Source organism: Penicillium solitum (assembly GCF_028829755.1).
Source record: "Penicillium solitum strain IBT 25940 chromosome Unknown utg000008l_segment0_segment0, whole genome shotgun sequence".
Taxonomy (NCBI): domain Eukaryota; kingdom Fungi; phylum Ascomycota; class Eurotiomycetes; order Eurotiales; family Aspergillaceae; genus Penicillium; species Penicillium solitum.
Genome location: NW_027072127.1, coordinates 662,905 through 682,395, shown reverse-complemented (window position 1 = coordinate 682,395; position 19,491 = coordinate 662,905). Strand labels below are relative to the sequence as shown.

General features: G+C 48.0%; 5 protein-coding genes across 5 annotated transcripts; 2 read left to right on the top strand and 3 right to left on the bottom strand.

Annotated features, from left to right (window-relative positions):
• Positions 1-778: 778 nt before the first annotated feature.
• N7455_009528 (fungal specific transcription factor domain-containing protein) lies at positions 779-2,661 on the top strand (the record flags this gene model as incomplete). The annotated part of the gene is made up of 5 exons (XM_065606226.1): positions 779-853; positions 911-1,059; positions 1,143-1,613; positions 1,680-1,840; positions 2,051-2,661. 5 exons carry the CDS (start codon positions 779-781, stop codon positions 2,659-2,661), a joined length of 1,467 nt encoding a protein of 488 aa, XP_065460189.1.
• Positions 2,662-2,940: 279 nt separating this feature from the next.
• N7455_009527 (uncharacterized protein) lies at positions 2,941-4,739 on the bottom strand (the record flags this gene model as incomplete). The annotated part of the gene is made up of 3 exons (XM_065606225.1): positions 2,941-3,801; positions 3,850-4,179; positions 4,245-4,739. The coding sequence occupies 3 exons, from the start codon at positions 4,737-4,739 to the stop codon at positions 2,941-2,943; spliced, it is 1,686 nt and encodes a 561-aa protein (XP_065460188.1).
• Positions 4,740-5,720: 981 nt separating this feature from the next.
• N7455_009526 (RTP1/Tango6 family protein) lies at positions 5,721-9,298 on the bottom strand (the record flags this gene model as incomplete). Its single annotated transcript, XM_040954604.2, has 3 exons — positions 5,721-8,532; positions 8,582-9,167; positions 9,226-9,298. The coding sequence occupies 3 exons, from the start codon at positions 9,296-9,298 to the stop codon at positions 5,721-5,723; spliced, it is 3,471 nt and encodes a 1,156-aa protein (XP_040814912.2).
• A 2,760-nt stretch (positions 9,299-12,058) lies between these two features.
• On the top strand, positions 12,059-13,938 carry zpr1 (zinc finger-containing protein ZPR1). The gene is made up of 5 exons (XM_040954648.2): positions 12,059-12,261; positions 12,325-12,493; positions 12,550-12,655; positions 12,715-13,383; positions 13,435-13,938. Exons 1-5 carry the CDS (start codon positions 12,122-12,124, stop codon positions 13,788-13,790), a joined length of 1,440 nt encoding a protein of 479 aa, XP_040815021.2. The 5' UTR covers positions 12,059-12,121; the 3' UTR covers positions 13,791-13,938.
• Positions 13,939-16,377: 2,439 nt separating this feature from the next.
• On the bottom strand, positions 16,378-19,237 carry N7455_009524 (uncharacterized protein; the record flags this gene model as incomplete). Its single annotated transcript, XM_040954716.2, has 3 exons — positions 18,761-19,237; positions 17,605-18,710; positions 16,378-17,542 (listed from the first exon to the last, which is right to left on the bottom strand). Exons 1-3 carry the CDS (start codon positions 19,118-19,120, stop codon positions 16,378-16,380), a joined length of 2,631 nt encoding a protein of 876 aa, XP_040814966.2. The 5' UTR covers positions 19,121-19,237.
• Between the last annotated feature and the right edge of the window lie 254 nt (positions 19,238-19,491).

Sequence of the window (19,491 nt, the reverse complement as noted above, 5' to 3'; positions counted from 1 at the left end):
GGCCCATACGGAGTATAAATTATATATATTGTTTACTTATCTACGGAGTATATCCGTCTAGATTAGAAAAAGAGCGGAGTCGTCTTATTTTAGTTCGAGTCATACATATTTTACATGCATACCTACCATACCTCATCTACGTACCTACACATCCTGTTGGTGGGCGGGGCGGGTGCTCCCGCTCCGACCCGTAGGCCACATCGGGCATACATACCTAACGCTCCAACAAGGCTTGACCTATGATAAGCCGGATGGCTCTGCAGGGAATAGCATGTATGATATAAGCACAAAGCACATCCATCCATGGATCCAGCCCCTCCTATTTCCTACCACCGCTGATACTTAGCGAATTTCACATCACAAGATCTTCAGATCAATGGGACTGATTCCAACACATTGCCACTCGCGCCAGCTGTTGCTCCAATGATGCAGCCCTCGCGAAAACGCAAGATGTCGTCTTGCATTCCTTGCTACACCAGAAAGCAAAAGGTATTACTCGTGCACCCACGTAGTCCCGATAAGAATCCCAGGACGACCACCCTAACGTGTACAGTGTAACCGTCAGTACCCTTGTAACCACTGCACCCGCCGCCGTCGCCCGGAAGACTGCGCATACTATCCATCGGAAGTCATCCAACCCCCTAATAATCCCCCATTGCAAACCCGCAATCGCCACAATGAATATGATCAAAGGAATTCCCGAAATGGGAGCGAGAGCCTCGTCTCTTTTGACACCATTTTTGAGCTAGAAAGAATTAGGAGTTCAGCAAGCAATACAATGTCTTCATCTCTAACGGACGTCTTTGGCTACTCCAAAGACAGCCAAACTAATACCATAGCTCTTTTGCGTAGGGTAAGTCTATCCACAATTCCCTATTCTGATAAGATTTGATGTGGAGTTTCCTAATAGGCGGAGAAATGGGATGGAGGGGACCAGAATTGCAATCGTCGAGCTTTGCCGAATCGAGATGATTCGGAGATTCAACGGTGTCTAGACAAGATTCCTGACGGCGCAATCTTGAACTTCTTGCTGAAATACTTTGTGCGCGAGGTGAATTGGTATGTACTGCAAATGATGTGGGGAAACCCCAAGAACTATACCAGGAACCCATCATGTAACTAACTCGGTTTGTGATGCCTAGGATGGATCAGCTTGTTGGTCTTCCATGGATTCTAGACGAATACCAACGCTGGCGAACTGTCAAAATACCATCATCTCTCTTTGAGATTGACTTCACGGTTCTCATTTTGAGAATATGCTCTTATGCATCCGAATATATCCCTTCTCCATCATGTACCATTGAACGGATCCGGGACATGTCACTGGCGGATATTCGCCACTCGTGCGACGAAGCTGCTGACAGTTTCACGGAAATATGTCTCCGCCTGGATTCCAAAAGAAGCCTTCTTCGCGTACAACACTTGGCCTTTGTTGGGTTAAAGGCCAAGTGTGAGGGCCGGATGGAGGACTTCCGAGATGTACTTAGGTCCGCGATACAGGTGGCTCAAAGAATTGGAGCGGATAAAGATGTTTCTTTGGTGGCTTCAGATATGAGTGAGTTGGAGAAGGAAACGCGTCGCAGAATATTCTGTAACCTCTATATATGGGACAGGTGAGTGCAGGGATATGTTCTCCTTGCTGTCGTATCTCTGCTAAACAGTCTGCGTTGCTTTTGCAGCTATTTATTACGACAATTGGACCGTATCCCTATTATACTCAGTGGGATAGAGCCGGAGAACATGCCGCGCATGCACCTTGACTCTGATGTTGATGACGGCCATGGCCTCGAGGAATTCACCGAGCGCATCTTTCAGGTTCACCTGGCCAATTTCTGGAGGAGTATGGGTCCAACTTTAGGGTCTAATTATGATGTGATTGTTGTCGAAGAGAGATATGAAAAACTGTGCAGTAAATTTCTGACTACGCTGCCATCTGCTTTTGCCCTCCCATCAAACAAGCAGTGGGATTAACGATTTCCGATGCTTGCAAAACAAAGAGAAATTTTGTTCATATCGATATTCGAGTCGCTTTGTTACAATTTCCGGCCAGCCATTTTGCTGGATGCAAGTCATCTTCCCAAGTACAAGCAAGTCTTGCTATCATCCCAGCAAAAGGCTCTGGCAGTTGCTGCGCTCTACGTTCTGCAAGGGGTATCCAGACTGCATTCTCTGATTGGTGGCTCTCAAACACGGTACACAGGAATAATCCAACCGACGTTCGAAGCTGCAGTGCTTCTAGTATCACTATGCACGGATCGAAGTTTCCTTGGAGACGTCGAAAGCCATAGTTCGAGCATCGTTGATCCTCTTCAGGCAGGTATGGCGAACTTGACACGAGCGGGGTGCATGAAGGCTATACAAAATGCACTCAGTCTCCTGCAAATGTTAGCGGAAGTCAGCAATATGGCGGATGTGGGAGCACAGAGCCTTGCCAAGCTGATCCACAAAGTCTCCAGGCAGGCAACAGGCGCATCGAAAATGAAAAAGCCTTCTAAGCCAGAGGACGGAGCTTTCTCGCAGGCAGGAGGAAGCTCTACTGAAACTCATTTGCCAGAATACTCAGATTCGGATGCTGCAGTCTCTCTGGATGACCTAGTCTCCGCGGCGGCTTTTGGTGCTGGTATGAATATGAACTGGGACGCTTTGGCTCCAAATATTTGAACTCTATGATCTCTTCCATTCGCACTTTCAAGAAATTTTCACAGCGTGACTTTACCCTTATTCCGCTTTAACGATAGATGCTTGGGGAACTTGTAACTCAGGCCATATTTTGGAATTCAGTACTTGCTTATCATATCTACCTGGTCAACTAGCAATATACTTTTTGCCCAATTAGAGTAGTAAGAAAAGTGCCCAATTATTACATTCTGTTTATTTGAAATCTAGCCCAATTTCCTATTCTCCAAAACAAATGGTCCCCGGAACACAAAACTCCCAGGCTCAATGGAGATAGATACTGTTTAAACAGCACCGCAGCCAGAAGCACAACCACCGAAGCTGATGCCATATCTCACGCCGCATGAACGCCGCATGAACGCCGCTTGCTATACCGAACAACTTGTCGTGACGCAACAGCAGACTCAATAAAGCCACAAGAGCGCCACCGACAATCGTAAAAATATAAATGTCGCCAATGGCTTTGACAATAGCATCAAGTACGCAAGTCTTTAGTTCCGGAGAAAGATTCTTGACCAGGTCTGATTGGGCACCTAGAATGGCAGCTTGAATTTGGGCCGAGGGTACGCTGGGAAGAATAGCCTCAATCTTGTCAAGACAGCCATTCAGAAGCACAGCGTTGCCAATAGCAAGAGCAAGGGTAATGCCCGCGAACTGTGCCAGGGTGATGAACCCAATGGCTGGCGCGATGTTTTCAAGTGAAACGACGGCCTGCGCGACTGAAAATGAAGCCTGCAGGAACATGTCAACTCCGACACCCAGCGGCACGCTGTAGCCGTACACTCGGCCCTGTGAGGTCTCTTGCTCAACGGTATACATGAGGGCTGATCCGACTACGATCAGCAGGCCGCCCAGCAAGTACCAGGGCATGTAGTAGCCCAGTCTTGCCATCAGGTTGCCGTTGATGAAGACAAATACCACCATCACTACCACGAATGGGAGCAGTCGCACACCGGCATCGAGTGAAGCGTCATTGCACGTGAATTGGAAGAAGAGAGGAATCATGTAAATTGGTATGAAGGCGCATGCGCCCCCTGATGCGGTGGCAGCGAAGAGGATGAGAACAGTTTTCGATCGGAAAAATTGCACTGGAATTATGCGGCGTGACAAGGTCACGCCAATTTTCTAGACCTGTTGGATGCCCAGAGCAATAAACAAAACTCCCAACACAACAAACATCGCGATAATGCGACCAGAGTTCCATGGGTAAGTGACGCCCCCCAGATTGATGGCCATGATCAATGCAGTCAAAGCTCCACATTGAAGCACAATGCCTGGGTAATCAAGCTCAACAGCACGCTCTTTGATAGAAGCACCGGGGCGAGGATCCTTGTTTGGGATCAAGAAGAGGTATAAGGGTGCACAGACAGCTCCGATGAAGAGGTTGATATAGAAAGCCCATCGCCAGCCGACAGAGGACTCGCTGAAGGCGCCGCCAATTACAGGACCCAGCACAATTCCCAGACCCCATGACAAGCCAGTACAGGAGATGTAAATTGGACGCTCAGAGATAGTTGTAGTCATCGCAATGAGCGTAATACATCCCACGTACAGAGCGGACCCCCCACACCGGCAATGGCACGACCCAGGATCATGACATCCATAGAGGGAGCGGCACCGCAAATTGCAGAGCCGATCTCAAAGAGGGTCACATGGAAGATATAGAACCACTTGGCATTGAAGTGACCATATACACGGCCCCAAACCAAGTTCGTGGCCGTCGCGCTCAACAGGAATGCAACGCTAAGCCATGAAAGCTTAGTGATACCGCCGAGATCCTGGACGATAACTGACTGGAGATCGGCTACCACTGTCGCATCAAGTGCATAGAGGAAGGTCGATGCCAGAATAGACGCCAGGGTCAAGTACCACTTCCAGCCACTGATGTCCCGTAGCGGGGCCTCCGGCCCGGCGAGAGGAGCATTGTCATTTGCTGGTGGTGTCTGCTTCCCATCGTCGTAGTAGTCATCCGCACGAGTAGATGACCCCGACTCGTCAAGCCTTTTGTCTTCTAGGTTGCTCTCAGGCAATCCCTGGGGTTGTTTGTCGTCAAGAACCACCATCACAGCTACTATATGGCCAGTCCAAAACTGAGTAAGATGGGTATAGTCTCGCCGGTGTGTCGAGCTTGTATGTCTGCCTTCTGTGGATGAGTACGGCAAGGAACGGAGGGAGGTAAAGGGCCAAAAACGTGGACGGCGAATCTCGTCTAGACCAGTGAATATTGTTAGAGATTAATACTTGTAGCACTTCCAAGGTTACCTCTTTTTCCAGAGAGAAGAGTGTACCACAATGTTTAATTAGGATCGATTTGTAAGGGAGATTTTCAATTCCACCACTACTTTTGCATTTAGTGTCTATAGTAAATGAGATTGCTAATAATCAAACGAGGCATACCCTAATCCGGACTAAAGCCCTTTGTTATCCCTAAGCTTTCCTTTTTTTATTCAGTCCGACGTTGGCTGGGGACCCATGTTCGGCCGACAATTTTCGGCCCAGATTTATAATACTTCGACCGTGAATCATCGTAATCATCGTAAATCCATCCTTGGGCATTGGGAACCCTCCGGACTCTAGAAATTTGAATCACATCATCGCCGGGAAATCTGACAAATGGACTTTACAGATTTCTGTCAAACAGCTTCGCATAAGGATCCATATGGTACTAGAGCTATATAGGTTACTAAGAAATTACCTATTTTAGAGGTATATAAAGAGAGATATACATATATATATATATATACTACTCCGTATACTTTAATATAATATTCTAACCGCAGTTAGAATATAATCTAAATCCACACTTTAATAGCTTTTAACTATACTCCGTAGTGTGATTCGGAAAGGATTGTATGTTTTATTGTCGGTCGGAGATGTTGACTACTAAATACTTCGATTTCTATCTTAGGCTCTACAGTTAGATTTAAACCCAATGAGAATTATCTTTACCTACTGTTATTATCATGGTTGATGTTTGATAGACTTTGAATATTCATTTGTGGAAAAACGATGAGTACTGTTTCTATTGTATCTGAGCATTTGGATCATTCAATCTCCTCAATGCGCGGACGCCCAGTGTTTTCCCCTGCAATGGGATCAACCCGCAGACCAGCCATCCTGCCACCCAGTCCAAATTGTGGACTGAAGGCATCTTGATCATCCTGAGCGTTAATTCCCCACATCAAAGACTTCTCCGACCAAGCCTCCAAACTTTCAATCAAAGCCCGCAGATTTCCACGAGCGAGCCCGTCCTCCTCAGAACCTTCGACGAAGCGGAGAGTGCGTAGCATAGCAGGGATGTTGCCAATGGTCGACTGTCCTTGAATGCTAGAACCATATGGAGCCGCAAAACTGGAAGTCGAGTCGTCCAAAAGCGAAAAGCCGAACCCGATATCCTGGTTCCGGCGTGTCTCCCGTGCTGACTCAAGAGCTTTAAGAATGTCGAGGATCAGAACAATACTCGACCGGCGGAGGATGGCACTCTCCGGTTCCCTCTCGAGGGTTATGGTAGCGAGCGCGAGTTCAACCGCGGAAGAAAGAATGGAAGGACCGAGACCAAGGATGTTGACATTAATGGCTGAGCCAAGAATGGAAATGGCCGATGCCCGGATGCGAAGGTCATCAGGGGCGTCATCTGCGGACGCACCTGCAGCCCATGCAGCGACGACGTTTGTGGCGTATTCCGATTGCTCTGGGGATTCCTCGTCCGAATGAAGTTCTGTGAGGTCGAGTTCGGAAGCAGCTTTGGCTACTCCAGATGAAATGGACCAGCCTTCGGGCATGGCCGATTCTTTTTCCTTGCGTTGCGCGCGTTCCTGTTCCCGTTTCTCCTTTGCAAGTTGCTTCTTGCGGATTTGCTGTGCATGTTGCTTGTTGCCACGCCGTCCTGCGACGGCAACCATAGCCTCGCCAAGAATTTTGGCCGTCTCACCGGCCAGTGCATCTCCCAATTCCTGGACCGTTCGCAGCAGACACTCACCAATCCTGAGCCTTTCGTCTAATGTTCTTTGTTCGCGTCTGTCTGCGTATTCCTCAACCAAAGTTTTGATCACGGTACGTGGGTGACGTGATGCAAGTGTACCAACTATCTTGATTGCACCCAGATATGCGTATTCCTCGTTGCCAGCGGTCTTAGATGTGTCTGTGATAACTGAGAGCAGGAGTGCGAGGGTTGACCCTACATCAAGAACGGGTGACGAGCTCATGATCAGTTTCGAAATCAGCGATAAGCCCTCGGCCTGCACAGGTGGTAGATCTGAGTTGAGATTTGCAAGTGCTTGACGATGCGTGTCAAGGTCCTGAACATGAGCCGGTACTGCCTTGATTGCGGTTTCATCTCCACCGGCAAGGTGAATCTCTAGCAACATAGACGAGGTAGTTGCTGGTTTGGAGAGGGTAGAAGGGAGAAAGGGAATGAGTTGGTCGAGGTCCTTTTTAAGAGATTCAAGGAGGGGCTGGATTTCAGCAGTGGGAGAAAACTCCGCGGAGGCAAGAAGCGTAGACATCAGACTGAAGGCCGTTGAGACGGACTCGGAGGAGTCATTGTCTGATTCCTCCTTGTGTTTGTCCGCTTCCACGATATTAGCTAAGGATGACAGGGACACCTTGCTTTTTACTTTGCCTTTCATCGCTGTTTCTTGCGCGCTAAGTCTATGTAGCTCCCCATCAATGACTTGCTTGATAAGCTCTAAAACTCGGAGCGGGCGTCGGGTCAGTGCTTCTTTGAAGTTCTCAAGCAGCTTTTCTGCAACCTTGGCACTGACAAGCTTCTGAATGATACTGTCACTTTCACCAACGGCACCTCCACTCAATGTGTTGCTCGGGACTGCGCAGCCCTGTGGCTGCACTAGCCAGTTTTGACTGACATAGAGGAAGATATCACCGGTCCGTTCCTCACTGCTAGGATCCGAGCCAATGAGACTAACGAAAAGCTCTGCTCGTGCTTGGAGGGAATCGATCAGTCGCACCAAATTCGAATGCTCGTTTGTTTTCTCACTCCGTTTTTGCAGCGCGATTCCAGCATTGGAATCTTTATTGTATGTCCACATCGCACCCCCATCCCAAAGAAGATTATCAACCAGCTTTTTGAGGGGTTGGGCTCCAACGGATATTCCAAAATACGTCTGGAGCAGGGGCAAGACTCTTTCATGGAATGAGGTCAGCCCTTCCTCCTGGGAGAAACACACCAGGCCCCACAACGGAAGAAGAATCGGATAAACGATTCGTTTCACGAGACCCGGGTTTGGATGCTGCAATGTCAGACATCTCAGTCTGTTTAGAGCCAGGTCCACTGTGACGCCATTCACTAGAACATTGGATGTGGGATCCTCTTCCACGGGGTCCGGCATAGAGCCTTCGATATCGGTGAAGCGAGTGATCCATCGCCTCGATTTAAAATCGAGGTTCGCGGCAAGTGCATTGAATATCGGCTCCACAAAGATGGAGTGCCCAACAGTGCCAGGAGCACCATAAGCACGTTTCCCCAAAATTCCATTACCAACGACATATGACGCAGTTTTCCGCAGATCTGGATCATCGCCGTCTATTAATGCTAGCAGCTGGGGGGCAATTGTCTCAAAATAGACAGTTGGATCAAAATCTGATGGCACGGAGGAGAGTAGTCGTGAGATTTGCATGATGGCCTGCACAGTTAAACGAGGTCCGTTTGATTGGTCCTGTGCTTCCTGGCCTAGCGATGGGGAGAACTGTGATGCAATGAACATGATGGTTTGCACTACTCCGCCGGGTCGTAGCGGAACTTGCGAGATCTGACTGGAGATTGTTGACTTGAACCATTGCGCAGTATCCGACTGGAGGAACGCAGACAATGTGGGTAACAATACGGTTGTTGGGGTACTGTAGACTGTTAATATTACCAGAAATAGCAGAAGCAATAAAAACATACTCATCAATGATCTTGCCCAGCATTTTCTGATATGTTTTCCTGTGAGATGATATCACGGTATTTGGATTGAAAGCTAGATCAGATGTGCCACTGATTATGTCACTTAATATACGACCACGAATGATCGGCTGGAGGCTTGGTTTTGGGTCGAAGAGAACGTCAACCAGAACGTCAATTATGCGGCGCAAAAGAGGCTCGTCATGTGGTACACTGCTAGCAACGGTTTGAGCCTGCTTTGCAATGACGCCGGCTGGTAATACCGAGATGACCCGCTGCTGCAGGGGGATCCCAACACCAGTTGATAGCGAAGGATATATTCCTTCTAGGGAAATCAGGTCCAGCAATGCATGTAGCATTCGACGGCGCTTGGCATCTTCTGATGGTGAGTCTTCAACCTCCCCATATGACTGAAGAGACCCGTATTGGTCCTCAGGTGAAACAAAAGATCTATGGATATTTATCAAGATATCCAAAGCCTCATTAATCACTGTTGGTCTTGCGGCATCGTCACCAGCACTATCATCCTCCCCCGGAGTCCGACTGAGGATCTGCAGCAAAGATTTACCTTGAGTCTTCTGTATTTCCTCTTCAAGATGGTCAGCACCAGAGACCTAAATGTAACTTGATGTCTCGAACGTGCATACCTCGATCGAGGACTGGGGTCAGAAAGTTCTTAGCAATGTCAAACGCTTCTCGAATTTCCTGTGGGCCTCCCATCATAAATACTTGTAAGATCCTATCATGCCAAATTCACGCCAATGAGGGGGTATTAGCCTCATCAACATTGTCCAGTTCGAAAATTGAATGAATAATCACGAACAATTGCGGCCTTGGCGTTTGTCGTTGATTATGTCATAACTGGCAAGTACCTAGAGAGTCACGTGCCAATCACGTGGTAATCGCGTCAGTCTCGTGGCCCGTCGCGCTTGTCCGCATTGGTGTTGTCGCGTCAACCCAAGATGTTGTTGTTACCAACTCCGTCTACTCTATCCACTACCCATTTCACACCCTTTAAAGTGACAACTTAAATTGCCGTGGCCAGTTCCTCAGCTAACCCAAATCTTGCTTGTTTTTACAGTATTCATTGGACCCAATTTCTGTTCAGACGTGCCGGAGTTCCACCGCGACCGTTTCCTGAGTGTGGAGCCACTCGAGTCTCTTGCCCACCGAGGCACACATGTACAGATCAACCCTCTCAGATCTTCATTTTCGACTGCTGCCTTTAATGGTGAACCGTCACGTATGTCTCGCCCTCGGCGACTCGTATCGTTTCGGCGCAGAAGACATTGGAGTCAAACCCTAAGCCCTCCTCGGTTCAATGTCCTCACGGGCACAGTTTCACGGATTGCGCATGCCGGATAATACGATTAGCTGAAACAGACTGTGATGGTCCGATTAAGCGAAAGATATTCGACTCAGCCAGAGCCTTTGGGCACAAAAGACGGTTTACTATGCGTTATCCAAAAGGAGACCGCGTCGGTTTACCAATGCTGGACGCTGCATGCCGGTCACAAACGGATGGTTGCCCTATGCCTCGGATATCAGTTCAGCGAGAAGAGAACGCAGGTGAAACATGTCGGGTACTTCCGTATCAGATGTCACCTTTAGGACCAACCACGACAGCGCGACCAGATGGCGATTGAATGCGACATTTAAGTTTCGAATACCCTAGGGCATCAAATTGCTCGGCTCGGAGATTTGGAGCCTAGAACACAGCAGTATCCTTACACACAGTCATAGTGTCAGCATATCCAAATAATCCACTCGCCGGAATCAACATTCCTCTCCCTGAAAATTGCCCAGGCATTTTCATAGTTGAAGTTGTCGCGAGGTTGTTTGGTTATGCTGCCCTATGATTCTTCGATGTTGGTCTCAGGAGCACATAGAAGATTGCGAACTGTTGTCTCGTTCCGGATGGCGAAGAATTTCCCCCAAGCTATTTGGTGTTTTTCGAACTTATTTGCCTGTATTCTCTCGTCAATTCTGCTAGCATCAACTGTCTGCTCCTGCACGTGTTTCCTATTCCAGGATCCCTGGGGATCTTGCCCCTGCGTTCCACCTTCTTGGGTTCTGTTATTCCTACGCCCCACAGGCGGCTAGACGCCTCGTATCACGGCACCCGCCACCGATTCGACTTCGTCAGAAGATCCCGACCGACCGTGTTAACCATCTCTTCGCAAAGTAGTTTGTGAATAGATCGATGGGCGCCGACTTCAACAATGACTTCCATCATTGTTCCTTCCCTCGGGAAGAAGGAAGCGATTTTTCTGGATGTTCTTTGTCCGCTTCACAACACGCCCTCCTGCAAGATCCTCAGGTCAACCGGGAGAGGAAACAAAAACCTGTCCCAAAGGGTACTGTATCACACACGGGAGACTCGGCTTCATACTCATGCGACGGTATCGGCGAAACAATGGCGAGTTGACTGGAATTGCGGAGATGGATGGCGGTTGAGCACATTTGGTTGAGCTTACTGTGTCTCGGCCAAGTTTGAGTTGTCTTTGTGAAGGTTGTGTGGGGTCGTGTGGGTTTCGTGGGGTTTCGTGGGTCTGAGGGATATGTTGATCGGTCGTGGTCTGCTCCCAGCATTCCTCAACTCCTGTTTGCGCCTGTATTTGATGCTCGCCCTCTTATCTCTCGATTGATCGCAATTGTTCTGGTCGGAGAAACGTACGGTTTCTATCTTTCGAACGCTTTAACTCTTCAGCCCATTTCCTGTCGGCATAGGGCCGATGTCCTTGGTCGGTTCTAACGTGTATGCGTCATGCAGTGGGTGTCATGGGACCTCTCTCGATTGAGGATCAAAGCTTTGGCTTGTCTACGATGCTCATCTGCTGCTATGCGTTCCCGGCCGAGGCTCGTCCGTATTGTCTGATTGGAGTGAACTGAAAAGCGACGAATGGGAAATCGGGCGATCTCTATACCGCCAAGGAACTATTGAATTGTCATTGGGACTTGGATGTTGTGTCAATGATGGCTCTTTGCCCGGGAGCAGAATGTTTGGCCAGGTGATAGCCGGTGGACTGCCGTTTCTACCACTTTGGTGGAAACGGCCACTTTTTTTTTTATAAGTACCCCAAGCACCCCTTATATTCCAAGATGATGCTAACTACTACATTCGCAGATTTTAGTGTTGAGCAGAATACCGGGGAATTCAACGAGGAAATTGAAGACCATGAATACGCATTGTGAGCTAGCTAGATTTATGCACCGTGCACAATGTACTGTATGTTCTACATGAAGATCTGCAATCATCGCATGTAGATCTCAATGCCAAATAAAGTGATCCGCCCTCTGAGGATGGTTAAGCGGTGACACATATAGTGGCAGAAAATGCATTACCTCATCCCCCTCTTTGTCAGCCCCTCAGCCCACCTGCCCCGCGCAGAACAGCAAGGAATGTTCCCGTGGCTCCGATAATTTTTTTGCGATAAGAATTTCTTGCTTCAGTACCTTCCAAGGTTTACTACTTCCCCCGGATATTAGAGTCCACATTCTTTCTCATTTCTCATTAATTTTCACGAATCTTTATCTTATAAAATGGTCAGCAAAGCCGACAATGATGCCCTTGAGGCCCAGTTTGAGTCGCAATTCCAAAAGCCCGGTGATCTTGTGGAGCGTGATGATGACACTGGCGCGATGTCAATCGAATCACTTTGCATGAACTGCCACAAGCAAGGGTTCGTTTTTACTATTCAATTCATATGGTTTGCACATTGCTAACTTTTAACCACTTCAATCAGAGTCACGCGCCTGCTTTTGCTCCGAGTCCCTTACTTCAGAGACATCATCCTGGAGAGTTTCGAATGTGAACATTGCCACCTCAAAAACAACTCGATCAAATCGGCCGGCCAGATCCAGGAGCGTGGAACAGTCTACACTTTAAGGGTCGAGAATGAGGAGGATCTTCAGGTATCTATCCCCAGCTATAATGCATGTTCCCCGCTCGAGCTAATTGGATATTTTAGCGCCAAGTCATCCGAAGTGATGTTTCAGGCTTCAAGCTCACCACTAAGCTCGGCAACGAGATTGAGGTCCCCAAGGGAACCGGCCAACTGACCAATGTCGAAGGCAGTATGTGAAACCCAATCCAGTAAAGCTCGATTCCACGATGCTAACCTCATTATCTCTAGTGGTTCAACTCATTCATGAAAACTTGTCAGGAGAGCAAGATCTCCGTAAGGACCAAGCTCCTGAACTTCACGCCGCCCTTGTGCCTATCATCGACAGTCTTGAGAAGATCCTGTCTCGTGAGGACGCTTTCCCCTTCACCATCGCCCTCGATGACCTCACCGGAAACTCGTGGATCGCGCCTAACAGCAACGATCGCGGCAACAAGTACAAACGCCAAGAATACCCGCGTACCCACGAACAGAATGAGGAGTTGGGAATTTCTGCTGACGCCAACGCTGTCAGCCAAGAGGATACAGCTCAGGTTGAGGCTGGTGACCCGGAGGATCTCGATATCGTCGATGGCCAGGTCTACACCATTCCTGCCGAGTGTCCTGGCTGTAATAAGGAAGCCGAGGTGAACATTAAGAAGGTTAACATTCCTTACTTTAAGGAAGTTCTCCTGTTTGGCACGAACTGTGGACACTGCGGCTACAAATCTTCTGCAATTAAGACCGGTGGCGAGGTACCCGAGAAGGGCAAGCGTATCACTCTCCAGGTGGATAACGAGGTTGATCTCTCGCGTGATATTCTCAAGAGTGACACAGCCGGACTTTACAGTCCCGAACTTGACCTGGACGTTCAGCCAGGAACCCTCGGTGGACGTTTCACCACAGTCGAGGGATTGCTAGGTTAGTTCCTCCATTATTTGATTAGATTGACCCAGCTAACCTTTTTTGCAGTTGAGATCAGGGATCAGTTGAAGGGTGCCATTTTCGATGTTGACGATTCCACACGCTCTGGAGGCGACAGCATGGTCTCTTCTGATAAGGATAAGTGGCAAAGGTTCTTCAGTCGTCTCGACCAGGCTATCAGCGGCGAGCTCAAGTTTGCTATCACGTTGCAAGACCCGATGGCCTCCTCCTACGTGCAAGATCTTTGCAGCCCAGCTGTCGACCACCAGATCACTACTGAGGACTACACCCGCTCTGCCGAGGAGGAAGATGATCTTGGTCTGACAGACATGAAGACCGAGGGTTATGAGGAGGCCCAGGCCAAGGCTGACGCTGCCAAGGCCGATGCCGCTCAGAAGGAGTAATCGAAGGATTTATGATGTATACCCATCTCATGAAATTCGGGATGATCTGATTCTTTTGGGGTTCTTGCATAACGGCGTTCGTGATATGTACTTTTCTGCTGGTTTCATTAAAATATTCAGTCATACAGGGATAAAGCCATAAAAGTTATTTTGTCTAATATATTTTGCACTATTTAATAGTAAGACTGTCTGAGAGGGCCATCCCGAAGTGCATGGCCATGAGAGACGGTTCAATGGCTGAAGCTACACTAGAGCTGAGATGATGAAAACCTGTACCTTCTATGGTTGCTACTGATCATATGTCTTCATCATTCTGGGGTCCATTCTCGAAACTGCATCCGCTAACACGAAACCCATTTTTCGAATCTTCTTGCAAACCCCAGGCACTTCATGTCAACGAAACGATTCCAAAGTTCAGATGTCACCACCATAACAACACCTAACACAAGCATCGTTCCCATCCAAGTTATAGAAAACGGTAAAGCATGTTTGCTCGCCTCAATGGTACCAGGATAAGGTATTCTTGTAACCGCCCACCACAGAAAGTCCCGAACTGGCCATTTGAGAGCAAGATAGACTGTCGGGTGGACTAGATAGAGTGGGAATGAGATTTTGCCCAAGTATTGCAGTGGCCGTGAGTTAAGTGATGTTTGGAGCAGCGTAGATTTGCTGATTGCATATATTGTCAGAACTGCTCCAACACTCCTCCAGCACCGGGGCATCATTTCAGCATTATCCCACTCGGGAGATTGAGTCACGACCAGCCATTGGTACTCTCGTGCTAACCGGTCAGCACTGCACATGCAGAGGAAATACATCCCTAGAATGAACGAGACTGCTGTTCCAAGGTGTCGGAGATATGTTCCTTCCGTGAATTTGTTCCAGGATTTGATAATGGGCTTTTGAATCTCGAGGGATGGAGATGAGTATGATAATGCGATCTCTCCGTCTGGTTCGGACTCTGAGGAAACATGTCTCTCTGCAAGAAGAATACCGGAAACGAAAGCAAAGAGATCCCAATGTCCCATATAAAACCAATATGTTGCCACACCGGCCAATGCTAGATAACGAGGCCGCGGTCTCCAAAATGAAAACGTCAGGATTAACAAGTAGACAGCACACGAGCCACGAAATTCAATTGGCATTGTCCATAATTGGTAGTTGATAGTCCGCATATCCGGTCGATTGTGATCGAAATTGATATCGACTTGATGGTTGCTGATATCCAGCAGGTGCACTATTCTCGAAAGCACATATTGGATATGAGCCCATGGCGCTGTCAAAGGCTTTAGCCCGCCTAACCAGTCATCCGCAGCTTTCCACTGAAACACATTGCAAAAGTACACAAGTTGGCTCAGAAATAGTATAACGATAGAGGGCAGATATATTCGAAAGATTCGGCGAGTTGCAGCAGAGCATAGTCGACGAAAGAACCCTGAATTATTTTCCCTAATGTCCCCTCGGCATCGGAGAAGCGGAAGAGAGATCGCATAACCCGAGATGACCATGAACAAGGCTACCATCGATGGCCCATTGAAGAGCAATCGGAAGGGCGGGAGTTGGATAAGACGACGGTTCTCCTCGGGCGGTTGATCCCAGTAGGACCTGGTCAAAAAGCCAACGATACTCTTGGGCTCTGAGCTCTTTGAATGGTGTATCACTACCAAAGCTGAGGCTATGCCCCGGAGGCTATCCAGCCACTGAATCCGCTCCATGTTTAGAAAGGAATGTGTACACAAGGGGAAAGAAAGCCAGCGAAGGTCGGATGATTCGTGGTTGAACAAAGTATAGTAATTTCTGAGGAAACCTCCAGTATGAAAGTAAATTACAAAAGAGTATAGCGTATGAATTCACTTGTCAGGCTAGTGACACCAGTAAAGAACTCGCCATCACACAGATCGAGATCGAGGCGCAGGAAATATATGTACTATGTATCAGATATTGTCTTGATCGTGTACTCCGTAATACAAGTGGCAATAGGCTTAAACCCTGTAAGACAACCCCTAAAACTCATAGGATGCATGATATATAGCACATACTTAGGGCTCATCCCGCATTGACGTAATGGGATAGTATATACATGCAGAAGTCGTCACGATATGACATGTAAACCACTGGAATTTAAAAGCAAAAAGCAATTGGTCGATGACACCAAAATGATATTCTTCATGTGTGACCCCCAAACATAGTACACCCCTGCATATGGGCCCTAGACTTATGCCTGCGCCACCGGGCCATTTTGGAAGCTGTCAGTTCATTGGTCACATTTCATGCACAATTCAGCTCCGAAGTACTCCGTAGATTCCTAGTACGTAATTTCCTGGATCTAGATTCTTACTCGGGCCTGCCCGGCTTTAAATCCACTGGGCGAGTTTCACGTTCGGAAGGTTCCAATTCACCCCAAAGAAAAGAGATACATATATTAAGTATTAGGACTAAGCATTGACTGATATCCATCCACTTGGTCAAGCATTCTTGACCTTTTCCCTTAAACAAGTAATTAGCCCTGTAGAGTTTTGTTTCTCCACAGACAAGCCAACCAACCCTCTGTATATAATCCCCTTAAATATTTCCACATATACAAAATCTATATCTTGCCTGACAAGGCATCCACATATTCGGTCTGCGCACGAATCTGCTTCTGCCACATAGTGGTATATCGACCCCGAGAAGCTAGAAGCTGCTCATGGGTCCCACTCTCTGCGACACGACCTTCGTGCAATACAACAATGTTATCAGCAGTGGTAATGGTACTCAACCGATGGGCAATCACTAGTACAGTGCGCCCACGCGATAAGACGGATAGTGCTTCTTGGATATTCTGCTCCGTCTCGGAATCCAATGCTGCCGTTGCCTCGTCAAGCAGGATAATTTGAGGCTTCTTGATAATGGTTCGGGCAATGGCAACGCGCTGTTTCTCACCACCACTTAGTCGCAATCCACGATCTCCCACTTTTGTTTCATATCCATCGGGGAAGGCCATGATCTTGTCGTGTACACTGGCTGCACGGCAGGCGTCATAGACTTCCTCGTCAGTAGCGTCTTGGTTGGCGTATTTGAGGTTGTACATGAGTGTTTCGTTGAATAGAACTGTGTCTTGTGGAACAATTCCAATGTGCCTTCGCACGGAGTCAGTCGTCAAGGTTTGGGTGTCGTGTCCGTCAATGAGAAGGCTTCCACCGTTTGGATTGTAGAACCGGTACAGCAAGCGGAAGATTGTGGATTTTCCGCCACCTGATTCTCCTACCAGAGCAGTAGTCGTACCCGGCTTACAGTCAAAGGTCAATCCATTGAGAGCAGGCCGTCGTGTGTCGTACGAGAATTGGATATCGTTAAATGTGATTCGGCCGTGGCAGACTGCTAGTGGTGTTGCAGACGGTGCATCCACCACTGACGGCTGGACGCGGAACAGCTCGAGTAGACGCTCTGCATTGATCAGTGCAGATTGGATGTATCGGTAGAAGGTTCCGAAGATGTTCAATGGGGCTTGGAGTTGGGCCATGTAGGTAAGGAGTGTCACGAACTGGCCGACTGCACGTTGACCGCGAGCAACTTGATAGGCACAAATAAAACATGTGATTAGAAGTCCAAGCATAAAGATGACATTTTGGAAAATATTCATCAGGTTCTGTGCGAAAAGAGAATGCCATTCTGCGCTGAGGTAGTCTGACACCGCCCCTCGGTAGCGATTGAACTCGTATTCCTCTGCGTTGAAGTATTTGACGGTTTCGTAGGACACAAGAGAATCATTTCTGTATAGATTAGCAAAGTCTAATGGGACAAACAGAGATGAGACACAGGAGGTAAAACTTACTTGACAGCGTCTTCCTGCCTAGAAGCGTTCACCATTTGGCGTCGCATATTAGCTCTCCAAGAGGCAATTTTGACAGTTGAATAGAGGTAGAAGAATGTCATGATAGCGACGGCCAATGCATAGTACACGTCAAATACGACTAGAAAATATCCAATGGCAATGGCCAAATCAATGAACATAGGCAACACTTGAAAGGTCACTTGCTCAAGGAAAGTGTTGATTGAGCTTCCTTTGGTGAGAGCAGAAAGAACCTCGCCCATCTTTTTACCAAGGTGAAAGTCCAGTCCTAGGTTATGAACATGCTCAAATGCAGCGGTTGATAACTCCATGTATGCATACTGGCTCACTGAAATCCACAGATTCGAACGAACTGACTCAAGAGAACCTTGACTGCCTTGAAGCCAGCGGTAAATGATATACAAACAGATGGGCATCCAAGGCACCTGCAAAGTTCCGTCACTGGTGGACAGTGAGTCTGCGATCACTCCCACCTGATATGGGACCAGGATATTTACCGCTCGCTGGACAATTAATATAGCAAAGCAGATGAGGACGACAACTTGCAATCGGAGAGATTTGTAAGGCCATAGATACGGAAAGAATAGGGAATAGCCACTCAGATATTGCATCCAGTTAGTGGAAGGAGTCGTCAAAGGCCGGACCCAAGCTTCTACTTCGGGGGTCTGTTGACAATCGGTCAAGCCATCACTGTCGTCCGAGTTGGCATTGCCTCTTGAATCTAGCAGACTGGTGGTCTCTCCGGCACCGGCTTCTTCGGCCTCCTTGAAGGCACAATGTTTGCGGCAATATTTGAAAATGTAGAACGCGACTAGCAATGCGAGAAGAACAATCCGCACAGAACCTGCGGAAATCTCCAATGCCTCCCAAAATGTGATCTTTGTGCGTAATCTTCCACCGAATGGATCATCAACTGTAGGTTCCTGGTGCGCACGGGAATATATTGAGACTGAAGTCGAGAGAATTGTTACCTCGAAAGGAACGGCCGACAGCCATGGGATGAACTGCGCGATTGATGGTGCAGGGTTCGTATCGAGTAAAGAGATGAAGATGACGGTATGAGTAAAGAAAGACCCAATGACAAAGACCTGGTTTATTTTGTTAGCTTTAGTTTCAAATTTTGAAACAGAAGTCCCACCACCACAGCTTGGCCACACCACCACTGCTCTGACTTTGAGATCATGGCATGGGCCATATGAATCGCTCCCTCTGCAGTATAGGTTGCCAACACAAAAAGACTTAACCAAACGAACCAGCCTTTGGATCTATTCCGCTCAAGCTCTGCGGGCAAGTTACTAGCCACAGCCATTATCATTCGGGTTCGACTGGGCAGTGGTTTCCCACCGGGGCCATACTGCACTTTGGTATTCCGAATAGCATTATTGGCTATCTGAGAGGAATGGACCAAAAAGACGACAAAAAGAATCACTAGCAAGACTGGAGGATATCCAAAGCGAAGATATTGGAGCAATTCATGAGCAGCGATAGCCGAATCCATGGCTACAGGCTCTCGATAATCAGTGACTCTAGATCTCAAGGTTGACTTTGACCGGGTAGTGGAGACGGGAAGAATGGGAATTGCCCGGGAAGGTGTGTGGTTGCCTTCCCATACGGGGTGTTGGCTGCGAGATTGAAAGCTGAAAGTTCACAATTGAGCTGTCGTGTGCCCATGTTTCAACCCCGACGGTGCTGTCAATCAGTGGAGCACCGGATGGAAACTAGTAACGCCACTGTATTGGGTAGTAATTTTGCAAGATCCAAGATTATGTTGCCCGTGTTGCACATCGATGCATGTTTGACCTGAAGATCGTGCCAAGGTCACCAGTCATGGAACTTGTGTATACTCGGTACAAATGGTTGATATTTCCG